The sequence below is a fragment of the Trachypithecus francoisi genome, unplaced genomic scaffold, assembly GCF_009764315.1.
Source record: "Trachypithecus francoisi isolate TF-2019V2 unplaced genomic scaffold, Tfra_2.0 Lachesis_group18, whole genome shotgun sequence".
Lineage (NCBI taxonomy): Eukaryota > Metazoa > Chordata > Mammalia > Primates > Cercopithecidae > Trachypithecus > Trachypithecus francoisi.
The window spans coordinates 13,401,396-13,417,070 of record NW_022681463.1 but is presented as its reverse complement, the minus strand read 5'-3'; the positions used below and the strand labels follow the sequence as shown (position 1 = coordinate 13,417,070).

General features: G+C 34.8%; 1 protein-coding gene across 5 annotated transcripts in view; it reads right to left on the bottom strand.

The window, feature by feature from the left end:
• Positions 1-15,675, bottom strand: part of FGF14 (fibroblast growth factor 14) — a 692,204-nt gene that overhangs the window by 155,073 nt on the left and 521,456 nt on the right. For all 5 annotated transcript variants that reach the window (XM_033177332.1, XM_033177336.1, XM_033177335.1 and 2 more), the window contains 2 exons: positions 9,312-9,422; positions 2,961-3,064 (listed from right to left, as the gene is read on the bottom strand). In XM_033177332.1, the coding sequence (XP_033033223.1) occupies positions 2,961-3,064; positions 9,312-9,422 (215 nt within the window). The remainder of the gene's footprint in view (positions 1-2,960; positions 3,065-9,311; positions 9,423-15,675) is intronic.

Sequence of the window (15,675 nt, the reverse complement as noted above, 5' to 3'; positions counted from 1 at the left end):
AGGAAGATACACCTCAAGTCAAATCACCGTTGTGATATTCATTCACCAGAATTCAACTGAAATGACCTTAGTATTTTATTGACCACATCTAAACCTATGGATCTTCAAAAAAATCAATTCCATATTAGACACTAGTTTACACTGCACAAAAATTAAATTAATTTTTTAAAAAATTGGCATACCTTAAAATGGATGAATTTATTTCTCAAATTTAAATCTCCATTAACTTCTTTCGTTAAATCTGAGCTTGACTGGAGTTGCCATTTTTTCAAAAATGTGCTCATTTTAGTTCAAAACTTCTTAGTTAACAACTTTTCTCATGGCTTTTAAAACTTAAAGCTCAAATGTTAAATGTAATAAATATCAAAAATATTTAATACCCCTTACACAATATCAAACTTTTTCTTGACAAATTTTCTATGATTTTAATTTTTACTCAAAAATCTTTAAAGGAAACAGATTATGTTTGAAATTATACTTCTCAATAATTTCACTGAAATACAGTTTATTCCCTAGGTAACAATTCCCTAAAGTTTTTCATTACATCATAATGTGTTTATAACTTCTTGTTAGAAAAGGTGTCAGGCCGTATTATGAAAAAATGTCTGGCACATAAAAGCAGTACAATAAAACAGTTAAAAATGTAAGCTAATGAGTCATACTAACTATGCTCCTATCTTATCTTTTCTATCTGCTACCCGAGTGACTCTGGACAGATTCTTAAACTCTCTGTATATCAGTGTCCTTATTTTAATAATATTTGCTTATAAAAGGTTATTGGGATAATTAAACGAGCTAAATCAGGTAAAGTGCTTAGAACAGTGCTAGGCAGAGTGGATTGTACAAATATCACCACTATTGTTATTGTATAAGTATAGCTATTATTATTTTATAGGATAATAATTGCTATATTATGCTCTATATTACTATTTTAGTAGGGTCTCAGTAACAAATTATGGAATAAATACTTGCAGATAAACATTATTTGTACTGAAATATTTGAAGTTCAAAATTTTTTACATTGAAAATAAACAGAGCAGTTTAATTAGGAGGTACTAATACAGATTCATAATTGCTTTTGGTTTTTATCTAAGTCCTCTTTCCAAAGATGGCTAAGGCGTACAGGGGCCTGGCCTTCTTAGGGTAGGAGCTGAGTAAACTGTGTCTCTTACCAGACTTTGGGTTCAGAACAAGGAGTCAAGGATGGGAAGAGGAGAAAACCAACATCTGTAAGTCAGAGAATAAAGACACCGAAGGAGAATCACAAGGAAGGAGGAGAGGAGAGAACAACACACCCAGTAATAAGCTGAAATTGTCCCTGGGACTCACCCTGGGCAAATGCTATTGCCCTCAGTGACCCTCATGAGATCTGATTCCTGCGTGCAGAAACCATATTCAAAATGCAGGCGACCGGACTTGGCAGTTAATGCATTTCTTGTTTCTATTCCTGATGCTTAGCCTGCACCAAGCATAATCAGTACTTTTAATTTAGGCTTAGACACATACTCAGAATGATATACGCTACCTTTAAAAAAGAATGGCATACATTTACAACCTCATGACAAAAAATAAAAATAAAAAAATGAAAAGCAACTCTCTCAGCAGCACAAAGATAAGACAAACATTTCAATTTCCCTGTCATCAGCATACGTATCAGAGTACAGCAATGCGATGCAATTATTAACAGAAAGTAGAACTAGAAGCTACAGACACTGCATCTAATGATGTTCAGGCCCCTAAAATATTACTTGGGAAGAAAATAAAGAAACAAAAATAACAGAGCAAATTCCAAATCAACAAGATTGAGTTGTATCTGAAAATAAAGTATCTCTAGGAAGTGATCCTTTTCGTATTTAATTTTTTCTAAAGGGAGCATAGCGAATTCTAGCTTGATCTTGCTGGCAACATGCTGCATATTTATCTTGTGCTAGAGAACACAATTTGCATAATGTGGGACCCAGTTCTGCGTGCGGGGACACCCTTCAGGGAACTCAGATTGAAGGCTCAAGAATAAGAAGAGCCAGCACTTTTGAGCTCACCATGAAGGGAATCCGCAGCTCAAAGTTCATTTCCCTGTGTTAGGATTTCCCAAATTGACTGAAGAAAATAGATTACATTTTCTGGGAGGCCCCCTGGAGAATGTTTCTGTTTAAGATACACACACACACACACACACACACACACACATAAAATGTGTGTGTATGTTTACCTCTAGTTTTGTTGGTGGTGATATGTAACAATGACAGAGTTTTAAAGAATTTACATGAGGATGACACGTAAGAGCATATTTTAATGCATTTAAGACTTCATCGATTTTTGCTCAAGGGATAATAGAAAAAAGCACCTTTAACTAGAGTCTTTACTGCTTAAACCTGTGGCAGAAATGAATTCTAACTACATTATATGCATGAATACCGCATATCTGAGTGCAAATTAGTTGTAAATAGAAAATATTTCAGAAGAGGCCATATGGCTAGAAAAGTGCTCAGCTTCCAATAAATATTACCACAAAACACAGAGGCTTGCAAGCAAGGGATACGCATTTCAATATTATAAGTAGTTATTTTTTCAAGAAAATATCCACACACTTTGAATTCTTATTGTAAAAACACTCTCCTTTTTCTCTCTTTGTTTTTAGAATGCATATTGTTTCTTTTAAAAAAATGTACAAGAAACTCTAACTAGAAATACAAAAGATTAGATTCACGTGTAAACTAGGTTGCTTTTTAAACTATGGCAAAATCGCTGTTTAAGACCTAGTATTACACTTCCTTTAGATAAACTCACATTACTAAACATTGATGAATGATAAATAAGCAGCTTCTAAGCATTCTCGCAAAGATCGAATACTAAGGCAAACACTGGCAGAAACAATAGACAGAACTTTCTTTTTGTTGTTGCTGCCATTGTTATTTTACATGCATTGAACAAATGGCCAAGATCTTTGGCGTCTTACTTACTGATGGGTAGAGGTAACCTTCTCCATTCATGGCTATATACAACCCTGTCTTCACTCCCTGGATGGCAACAACACGCAGTCCCACTGGAATGAGGTTGAAGAGCGCTGTGAAGATAAACATGGTCTATCATGAATCGGCAGGAAGAAGCAGGGCACAGTGTAATTTTTTCTTTCTGATTCATTTTATTTAAGAAACATCATCTTTGCCGATACTTTCCAAGAAATTCCAATTAAATAATTTGTATTTCGCTTTATAAGTAAGAAGTTTCTGCTATGGGTAAAACGAATACTTCAGCTTCAATCTTTAAATGTGAGCAGTCTTGCTGACAGCATTCTGAAGAACTGATGCAATAATAAACAGAATCAAGCCCATAATCATGCCTCTAGAAACACTGTCTCTGACACCATTAGATACCAAAAGAAATCAACTGTGAAGTCTCTCAAAGAGCAAAATTTTAAAAGTCTGAGGTGAGTGTTTATTCTAACCCTCTACACAGAAAGTGTGATTTGTCACCGCAATGAGATCAGGCCAGAAGTTAAACAGGTGATTCCAAAACTAAATGACTGTGGTAGAACCAACATGATATGCCAGCAAAGCCAGGAAAAGATGTGCACCTGCCAGTGAGCTAAATTTAGAAAGAACGAATCAAAACTGAATGGCATGCAAATGTCAGAGAGACTACTCATTTGTGTTTCCATGTTTTGTTTCTTCTCCGTTGATAAATCGTTAAAAGCATTTTATCTATTTTTGCATGGTGCAGATAGCAAAGTTAACACATTAAAAAACTTAATATCCCTTTAATGCATTTCCATGGCAGTGTTACATGTTGAATGTTGAGTAGGTCTTCTAGCATCATTCTTAGAGATAACTGCTTGATGATTTTGGAGATTTCATTATAGATAAATTTGTAAGAGAACTATTAATTATTTACAGGGAGGTTATCTGCTGGTACTCAAGTATTTCTTAACTAAGTCTAATTCTAGGCAGGACAGAACAGGAAATGAAAATACTAAAATAGTGACGTAAATGGGTAAGTACAGTATCCAAACTCAGGCTCTCTACTGCACAAAAGCAAATCATTTGAAAAATGTGAGCAATTTGGACTTCATTCCAAGGGTCTAAGTAGTACATAATTAAAAACAAACTTTACAAATTGTGTTCTATTTAATTCTCAGGGACATGTTTCCTCTTAATAGGTTGAAGAAAATTACACCCTCTCTTTTGATTATTACATGCTACAGTTCCCAAGATCCCAAGAGGTCTGTGCTACATAAATATAAAAGGAAAACCTCAGGCCAGGGCCATGAATATTATCCCTGGAAAAATACTCAGGGGCATCTGTGGTTAGTTGGATATTAGTTTCACCATGTAAACTAATATCAGATTTTCTGCGATAGGATTTTAGGGGATTATGTTATTCTTATGAAAGAATTAGTTTTTTCCTCATTTCCATTATTTAATATTAAATATAGATGTGGAGTTGTTGAGTACTGGGAGCTACCTGTGCTTGTTGGCAACTCTCCGTATTCCTTCTTGGTGGGAGATGGCTATATTCACTCCTGTTTAGAATACCTGAACTGTACCATCTCCCTTACATCTTGAAAGAATGGACACCATAGAATAATTCCTGATTTATGTACAAAACTTTGGAGGGAAACCATAACCATATGCCTGTCCATGCGAGCTACACTAACCTAATTAATTCAAACATAATTATTCTAACTTTCCTCTTCTAACTTTCACACACTCCGAATGATATCTGTAGGTGCCACATATTTGATAGAGGAAACAAACAGATCATGAATTCACCAAAATGATGTGGTTATGGGAACCAGAAAAATTATACAAGATAGTTTAAAATGATCATACTGAAAAAAATACTAGTGTTTTTTCCTTGGGTTTTGGTTGGGATCTGAATTATAAAACACAAGGTATTGGCTGGGTGTGGTGGCTCACGCCTATAATCCCAGCACTTTGGAAGGCCAAGGCAGGTGGATCACCTGAGGTCAGGAGTTTGGGACCAGCCTGACCAACACGGTGAAACCCCATCTCTACTAAAAATACAAAATTAGCTGAACGTGGTGGCACATGACTGTAATCCCAGCTACTCGGGAGGCTGAGGCAGGAGAATCACTTGAACCTGGGAGGTGGAGGCTGTGGTGAGCCAAGATCGTGCCATTGCACTTTAGCCTGGGAAATGAGCAAAATTCCGCCTCAAAAATAAATAAATAAAAAAAAATAAAAATAAAATACAAGGTATTATAATTTACAGAATGATAGTGGAAAGTGAATGCTTATATACACTAAAATGTGGAGAACCATTCAGAGCTGACCATGATGGAACCGGTGCTAATTAAAACCACAGATACCCACATTAATTGAGATACAATTTTATTTCTCCACTCTCTTTCTTACATAATTATAAGGCAATGTCACAAAGCCTAGGGGAGTAAGAATAACGAAGATGTTTTCGTGACTCTGTTCATTCGTGGAGCACTCCGGTTCTTCATATAACAGTGATTTTTAACTCTGGTCGCACATTAAAACTAGCTGTGTTCATAACATAGGGTGGCCAGGCTCAATCCCATGCCTACTAAATCACAATCTCTGGAAATGGGTTTAGGACAGAAGGAATTTTTTTGAAAAGCTCCTCAAATGACCCCAATATACAGCTAAGGTGAGAACCGACGTCCTAAAGCCTGTGGGGTGGTGTCCACTGAGTGATTGAAGTATTTTATACATCAAGTTACCAGGTTGAGAGGTTGAGAATTTCTAAGGTGAGAGGGACTTTTGAGGTTTTAACATTCCCATAGCTAATAGTGTATTGATATCTGTAGAGTCCTGTTCTGCTTGTAGCAGCTATTGTCTGTCAATAGGAACAATGAAGTTTAAGAGCATAGAAAAAATCCATGGCATCCCCAAAAGGAAACTGGGGGAAAAGAAAAATCACCCACTAATAAGATACCATAGTTCATGGGGATGCTGATGTTTAGAAGAATTTTAAAGAAATAAACCTCTGAAATTGAGAGTGGTAACGAGGTTACCTAGGTGCTCACTTCCTTTTGTGAAAGATCTTTCCATTATTATGGTAGTCAATAATAAGCAGTCGACTTGCTATAGCATTTTCTCCACCAGAACCATTTACCCATCATCCATGATTTTTGTGCTACTTTTCCTTTCCAGAGATCTATAGATGTTAGACTGGAAACCCTTGGAGAACAGAGGCACCAAGGTTCATCTACCAGTGGGCCTTTTTCCCTTCTCTTAATTCATCCGAAATTTTTAACGCAGGCAGTTTAACAGGATGGTTCTGTCTTTTTTTCATTCTAAATAATTTCATATTTAGTGTGGGAAATGTACTGAACTCAAATCATGAAGATATGAAAGTTCAAGCCTTCAATTTTGTTATTTAGTGACTTTTAGAGTGCTATCTGGGTGAGTTTTAGGGTTTTTTTTAGAAATTATTTTTCCTAGTTATGGATAACTAACCCATGGTTTGTATTCAGGGAGTTATAAAAAATGGAAACTTTTATGAATGATTATAGCATTATTACATCACCTCCCTCCTCACAACAAAAGAGCTGTACTCTAAGTAGGCCCTGACAGCCTTTCTAAAGCACATCCCTATTTTTAAAGAATTTTTCTGTGCTTACATTTTTCATAAGATTCATGAGACTACTGAAATGAACCAGAGAAAATAAAATGTCTTTAAATTCATCCTAAGAAACACCATTTTGCAATTTACATAGGTCAGAGGACATAAAAATGAAGTTAATTAGTAATTTCCATTACTTTTATGAATCTGCTAAGATTCTGCCAATTATATTAAATTTTATAGTCATATAATTTGTAGAACCTTTTTGAGGAGGGAACATTGATTTTAGCCACTGTTTTTCTTTATTTCTTTGCAAATGTTGAAATAGTAACAAAACTAAACTAACTGGCTTACAGTGCACTGGAAATGCAATCTAATGTCTCAGAAAAGCTGTGAACCAGAACTTTGCACAGGAATTTGAGCCCCTTGAGTGTGAGCATGATTTTCTTCTGATTTGTTTTTACAAAGGAGATCCTGTTTCATCTTCCTTCTCAGAACTGTGTCTCACTAGCATTTAGAGTGTCAGAAGAAATTTCAAGATCCGTTCTGAGGTTTTGCTCCTTCTACTGCAGATACAGAAGGAAAAATCCCCATACATTTACAGAACAGAAGGTGGAGTGTTTTTTAGTATCTCGGCTTTCCAGTTTAGTCTTTAAAATTATTCAGATAACCAGACCTGTATGTGTGCACATAATAAATCTGTACTTCCATATTTAGAAAGTGCTCATTCAATTCTGAAGCAGTTTGGCTTTTAAAAGGCAATGTCTAATAGACACTTCTCAAAACGATATTGATTCCTATCATTAGAGGTAACCAACTTGGTTGGCACTACAAGAATTGCACAAAGAAAAAAAGCTAGAGAAAAAACACATAAAACCTTTGAGTGAAATTATTTTCAAGTAGTCCAATAAAACAATATGTTTAGGAAGCTATGGTGTATGTCCTGTTTCGAAAACTTTTGTCATAAAATGGATGGCATCAGTCTTTACTCTGATGAATCTTTCAGATTGTCATAGCTCATCTAGCGAGCAGAGTTATGGGAATCCAGTTATCACGTTCTAGTCCTCCCAGGCCAAACAAAATTTGAGAACACTGAAGACATCAGAAATTATGAATCCCTAAACTTTGTGACCTACACAACAGTAACACATAAGAGAAAGGAAAGGGTTGTTGTCAGCAAATGGTTTTTGTCAGCTAAAGGAGTTAAAGGGGAAAAGAAACTGAGCAGAGATACATGTATTAGCCTGAACCATAAGAAACTGACATCTTTTGCTGGTCAAAGATCGTCAAGTACCAATTATCTTTGAAAGTCCAAACTAGTAACAAAACCTGCACAAATAATGTTTGGCATAAAACGCCTCCCCTTTCTTTTGTAGCTGAATTGTTTTACCTTCTCTTTTCCTATATCAAAAAGGAAATAAAGTAAAAGTAAACCAATAAACATAAAAGGGAAAAATTTAAAAATAAAAAGGGTGATATGAGACACAAAGAGAGTAAAGAGGTTAGGAATTGATGAGGACAATGTAGATAAACACAAAAATTAAAAAGGAATTGAAGAAAAAATAAAAAGTGAAGCAATGTACAAAATATAAAAAGTGAACACAATGGCTGGAAAAATAATGATATTTCACATGGCAAAACCACATGTAAAAATAATCCATTTTGTATCACTAACTACTGTCAGAATCCATGTTACTGGCAATTTGATCACTAGAATTTCAAAAAGGAAGAGCTGAATTTTAAATTGAGCAGATAAAAATCTATAGAATAAAATAAAAATAAATAAAAAAGGAAGTGCCTTCTGATTTGATTATGTGTAATATTCAAATCCTCACTTCTTTTCATGGAATGATATTTATATGTGAAGAATAAGAGGTACTTTAATGAAAAAATTCATATCTATTTTGATCCACCAGTAATGTTTCTTATGATTAAATATTTCTAATAAAAACAGTTTTGCTTTTCACCAACTCCCCCAAACCATAAAAAGTATGCTTATTTTGGAACTAATATGCTAAATTAAAAATGAATCAAATGCCAATATAAACAGAAAATGGGAGAGCAAAACACAGACAGTTGAGCAAGGAGAGGCACCAGATGGAGAAATGTTATACATAAAAAATAGGAAAAAGAACACAGACATTAATACAATGGAAGATGTGTAGCTTTTTAATTAAAAATTATCACAGATGCAATTCTGTAAAGTAGTTAAACACTTTGCACAATGAATTTCAAAGTACACAACCTTCATGTTTTTTCTATAAGATTTTTTTTGTTTAAAGCAAATAATTTTAAATTATATTTCTACTATGTAAAACAAAACAAAACAAAACAAAATAAAACTATTCCTTGTAGATTTTGAGTTTCCACAGGCATCATTAAGAACTTCAGAGCCTGATAAAATAATACATCCAATGAAAACATGTAATTAATTTTACCTAAATACACTAGTGTGCTTACTTAACTTTTATAATAATAAGATTAAAAGGAATAATACTTTTCTGGGTATGACAACTGTTTGAATAAAAAACAAAAATAGTAACATAATCATCTTTAAACCACAGTTTTCTTTGGTTGCTCCATTAATATTTTCATCCACATAGTTTAAATAAAATTGTAAATGGCATTCTAGCGTGTCACATTTGTAAAGATGAACCAACATGACCAAAAATTTGCAAATGAATCTTAAAAAGTCACTTAAGTAGCAGTGTATCTTCTACCAACTGTGTGACTGGCGGCCTGAGGTTGTCACTTACTAGAATTAGTGCTGTCATCCTTGGTTCCATCGAGAGCTCCATCGGGGTGCATTTGCAAGTAGTAGCCTTGCCTGCAATATAACCTGGTCACTATACCCTTGAGCTGGGGATCTGAAAGGCAAACATAGTTATCATAAGCCTCACAATGTGTCACCAAGTTTCCTTTTACTTTTCTGTTTCTCTTTCTTTTTTCAGAAGAGGACATTTTATACAAGTAGCACATTTTATTTTGTCTCTCAGATTCTTCTGTGTTTTATCAAACCTGCAGTATTCTATTTATAGAAGGTAAAGGAAATGCAGTAGTAAGCCACAGAAACAGGCATTTTATAAAACTAGTATATGCATATTTAAATTATTAATTAAAACTATTAAACTAATTAAGCTGTCAGTTTAATTATTAGTTTAAATGATTTAGTTTAAATATTATCACTCATGATGGCAGTATAAGAGTTTTGCAAACTGGTGACTCTCAGAAATTTTATTAAAAGGTTTTTTAATGGAGTTCTCCTTTTACTTAAGTTGACAAGTATTCCCGAAATTAAAAACAAACAAAACAAAAAATATCTGTATTTTAAAAACATTCATTCTAACATTTGATACATATTCTTAGGAAAAGCCCCAATTCAGAGAACACCCCTGAATGTTCAAAGGGTCATTGTTATTTCCACGGAAGTATCTGTGCTGCTTAGACATTATCCACAGGAAAATGGAAAACTCTACTTTTGAGCTCAGGGGAAACACAACAAACCCATGCATATGAGGTCAGCTCTGAGGCAGTCAAATAGAGAAATTAGACAAGTTAAACAGATAAACTCATTAACTTGTGTAACTAAAAAGGACAGTCAAATTGTACAACATGAAATCTGATTCTTTGTCAACGGACATTGAGATAGAGGGCAGTGGAAGTTTATTTAAACAAAAAGGGAAATCATGCAGTAATAGACCCTCGTTTGATGATTCATTGAAAAGACATCCACTCTAGTAATCCAGTGCTTCACAAAGAGTCAGTTGTACCTTTGAAAACAAATATTTGCATGTGGTTTTGCAAAAGCCATCCCCATCTCAGGGATAGATTGGATGTGGGACATCATAATCTTCACCACGGCAACTGGCATCTCTCTGCAACAGCTGAATAGGCCATACTAATGCAATCCGGCTGTCAAAACAGTTGGCCATTACTGAGTAATGAAACCTAGCACCTTGTAATTGATAGAAAAATTGTGGTCTTGTAAACAGGTGAAGACAAAAAAAATTTTTTTGAGAGCTATCCTTAAGCTCTTTATTAGTCCTGAAGAAATTACAAAGAATTTCAATATCTATTTCTATGCACATCATTTAAAACTGATCATTTGAGACATGACTCCATTGTACATAGACTTGCTTCATAGATGGTCCAAGATTGGAAAAATCCTTTTGGAAAAGAATGCATGAACAGCAGAGCATCACAACGTCAGTGTGACTAGCCATATTAGAATATGAAAGCTTTTAAAAGAGTAGGATTTAAAAAATAAATTTCTAAGTGATTATTGGATTGTGTTACATATATTCCTTATTCTGTAGCATATAACTTCCCAAATCACATAATTCTAAGATATGTACTAGTGGAAAAAAATACTATTGTGCGACTGGGCTAAGTACTAAAGACTTCTTTCTTAGTTTTGCTGTATTTTATTTACGCTCTTCACTGAAAATACATAGCATGGAAAAGAAGAGAACAAAAGCAAAAAGAGTAAAAACTGTGAAAAAGAATTTTCTATTATTCTCTTGTCAAGAAAAAATACTGAGAATATTAGTGATTGACGATTTTTCTGTGAAACCTTTATGTTCTGACATCACTTATTCCTAAGCAATCTTCTATTTGAGCTACTATGTCTTCTGGAGTTAAATTAACTAGATCAGGTGAGGCAGTGAGAAGCCACCCACCCACCCACTCACACGCACCCTCACATTTACACAAAGAGATCCCTTTGGGATTATGCCTCATTTTGGATGAGGGAGCACAAATAAAATGTCAAATTATGTTTTTCTCCTTTAACTTCAAGAAAATACAACCAAATTGATTTTGATCCATCTGGTTGCATACCGTTTGATGTTTCTCCTTTTTAGAAATCATAACGCCATTGATTTTATTCTTCTCAGGTGCCAGGCATTGTTAGAAGCACATTCTATTTTTAACTCTTGGATCCTCACCATTACCTTACTTAATAGAAGCCCACTTAGAGGATGAAGAAATCGAGACACAGAGCAATTGATAGTAATAATATGACAAAAGGCACACAACCAGTAAGTCAACAGCTGGAATCTGATCACTCGGCTCTGGACCCTGCCCACTTAACTGCTACCTGATGCAGCCTCTACAAGTGGAATAATTGAACTAAAATGTCTTCAACACTAAAGATAAAATGCAAATCAATCTGTTAAAAAAACCAAAACCAACTTGTATTTTGAAGATTAACCACCACTGTGTCTAAACCCAAATCCTGCTAGCCAGAGCTGAATTTGTGATTACAAAGCAGCAACACAAACGTTAGAAAGGATCAAAGATCTTGAAAAACCTCTTCTCCGATCCATCCCACTTTTCCATTGGCCACATTTCCAATACATCTCTGCCCCATTAAAACCTTACCAAAATTGCTAGTTCAGTACCATACGTTTAAAACAAATGAGTTGCTCAATTCCTTTTGATGCATCTTCACAGTGTCTCTCATTCTTTTTCTTTTTTTCTATTTTTACTGCCAGCCCCTCATTACCTCTCTTAGGTGGTCTTCCCACCTGCAGTTTTCCTGTTCAAATCCCTCAGATCTGGAAATATGCAGTGACTCTTCACTATCCACTGAGTTACATATGCACCTTACTGCAGTAAGGCCCTATCTTACCTGATGGCACTGCTCACTATAGCCCTTACCCATCCCCTGCAAGTAGCTTCACCTGATTCACTGTGGGTTACCTACAAATATTCCATAATTTCCCATATCTATCCTGTTCCCTTAAGCTTATCTATCTCAAATATGGCCACCTGTATTAGAATGCCCCTTTGCATATCTGTATAGGCATGCACCCACAGGCACACACCTTTGCATAGCTGCCTCCTTTTCCTCCTCCCCACTCTGGTTCTATCAACACGTCCATTTCCTCAAGAGCACTTTCTTGAAACCTCAGATGAGGTCAAATTCTTCCTTATGACAATTTTATGGTAATTTTATGGTATCATAGGTGACTATGTAGCAATTTATGTGTTCCGGGTTAAGTAGATTTATAAGTTATATTATCTAGTTTAACTAAAGTTAGAATAGTTTAGGTGGGGCATTTCCATAGAGATAATAAGGATTAGACATGATACTAATAAAATAAGCAAAAATAAACACCAAACAAACAACAAAGATGAGACTTTTCTCTTACATGGATTTTGTGGTTAAAAACAAGTACAGAAACTAGTAACAAAACAAATGATGATCTATTGAAATCTAACATGAAATTAGCCAAAGGAGTTTGAAAATGTAAAGACAATCTGAAATATAGTTACCATGATCAAAAATGAAACCTTATCCTAAATGCATATAATAGCTTCAGATATAAAAGTGTGAAAATATTACATGTGTGAGACAAACATGTATTAATATACATGCTCAATTTTTAATAAACTTATAGAATAAGAAGGTTTGCATGATATTTTTCTAGTAAATGTTAAATATAAAATATAAGGCCTACAAGAGCAAGTATTTTCATTTTAAATACTGATGTATCCCAAACTCTTACAATACAGGTTCCCAATGAATAATAGAAAAATAAATAAATATCTCAAGTCCTATACCTATATCTTAGCTAGCCATGCAAAAATGCAAAATGCTTCTTAACTCATGCAATTATTAGACCTCTTTATTCTCTTCTAAAACATCTGTGTTCAGAATACCTACTCTGCTTAAGAAAATACAAAAACTTAGAATCTCTTCTTTGCCTATCTTAATTCCCCTTTTCCTCCAGTTTTGTCTTTTATTTTCTATTTAGTGTGCCTGATAATTTTACTAAAAATGTTTTGAGGATACCCCTGGCACAAAACTCTGTGCTAACTATGATCTGTGATATTGATTAAAATAGAAATAATGAAAACTAATGTGCATACATATCAAGAAAAAAGATGTTTCATAATATATTACCCTCAACACTCCAAACTGAAAGAAATGCAAATCAGTCCAACTGCCTTCAGATTCAGGGGAAAAATACCCAACATTTTAAATTAAAACACTCATTCTCTTAGAAGTGGGTTCAATTAAATCAAACACGGTCATAAATGGTTTTAATGCAATGGGAAGACTGGCAAAAGAAGAATCAGGATAATCAATCAAATGGTGTATATATTTTAAACTACGATTTAAATGGAAAAATGTACACTATGACATATGTTTTTCCATAGCAAACACATTAATGTATATACATCATATGAACTATGTTTATATACGCACAAATCTCAGTACTAATTGGTTATCAGTGTAGGTTCTTAAACGTAGGTTCTCTTTTATTAGCTATGGAAAATCACACATTTTTATAGGGTAAAAACAGCCTTTGTAATATACATTTTTGCAGAAAAAAAATGTGGCAGATCTAATTAGATTTTGGCACTCCCAGGAGTCCAAAATAGTATTTGAATAATTTGCTAAAAGATATACATTATCATATAATCCAACCACAAAAATAAGCCATGTCCAGGAACTTATCCAAAGGACTGAGAAAATAAAGGTGGGATAGGGACACTAAAGAAAATTATAGATAAAAGTAAAGGCATGGGAAAATTTGCTATCTCTGTTTATCCCTTAAGATTACATTCAATTTCCTTCATGGATTGACCCAATGCTACCTCCAGAACCTTTTCCCTTAGGAACCTGGTTCCAGTTACTTCAGAGTGATTACCCAACTCACGGTCTCATTCCAATGTACTATTATGTGTGTTAAATTTTAACACTGCTCCCACAGGCTAGAATAGCTCTCCACCACTTCTCTGCCTATCAGAATCCTATGTCTGCAGGCACTAGAGATAGTATCTTGCATTAAAAACAAACAGGCCAGGCACAGTGGCTCACACCTGTAATCCCAGCACTTTGGGAGGCTGAGGTGGACAGATCACCTGAGTTCAGGAGTTCGAGACCAGCCTGATCAACATGGAGAAACTCCGTCTCTACTAAAAATACAAAATTAACTGGGTGTGGTGGCACGCACCTGTAATCCCAGCTACTCTGGAGGCTGAGACATGAGAACTGCTTGAACCCGGGAGGCAGAGATTGTGGTGAGCTGACTGTGCCATTACACTCCAGCCTGGGCAACAAGAGCAAAGCTCCGTCTCAAAAACAAACTAATAAAAAAACCAAATACACAAACAAAGAAAACTCCAAACAGCTCTTGCCCTCAAAGAGTTTGCTGTTTATTGAGGAGAGGAAAGAAACTATAATATGGCTTTATATCAATTAGCCACGTGTTAAATTAGTGGGTTTGCATGTCTTTCTGCTCTGCAAATAAATGACAAATCCCTTGATAATTTGCATATCACTCAAAATAACCTATCACTGTGCTTGCCACAGAACAGGTGCTCAACTAGTATTTATTGAACCGAATTCACTTTCTGTTTTGTTTTTTAACATATCTATATATAAGTCCTAAATGGCTTTTGAGGTAAAATGCACTTTTTGTATTGTGTTTAAGAGTTGGAGAAAAGCATGCTTGAGCTAAAGATAAATGTGGGTTTTGAAACAGAAACACCAATAATTTTAAGCTTTTCGCCCCAAAACTATTGTAGCTAAAGCATTTCCTCTAGGTAAGGTATACTAAGAGAATGACTTTGGGCAAAGACTTTTCTGGGGAAAATGTTTGAAGAGATTGTTAAAAGGAAGGGAGATTGTAAGAATCCTGCTTAATACTTGACCCTTATCTCCAAGGAGCAGACCTAACAGGAGTATCTCAGGATTCCTAGCCCAGGGTTGAACTCTCACTAGCTTTTTGAATATCCAGTGTATATAAACTACAGAAGGAAGGAAATCTTTAGAACTCGGAGAAGCACTCTTCCCAACACTATTTTCCAATGAAGTTTTCTCATTGCAAACTTCCAACATATTAGGAACACACTGGAGCTCTCATGACCCACATAATCCAGAAACGGACAATAAAATGGCCAAAATATCAGATCTATTGTTCCACCTTATTTATTCATCACTTACAAAGATGAATCATTGTATGATAAAACATCGTGTACTTTGGCCTACTAATTCATTAAGTTGTCATTACATTTGTTCAAAATTAAATCCTAAATATCAATCATGTAACTGCAAAACACAACAATTAGCAAAATTCTTGTGCCTATTTCAGTAAGAAAAGCATG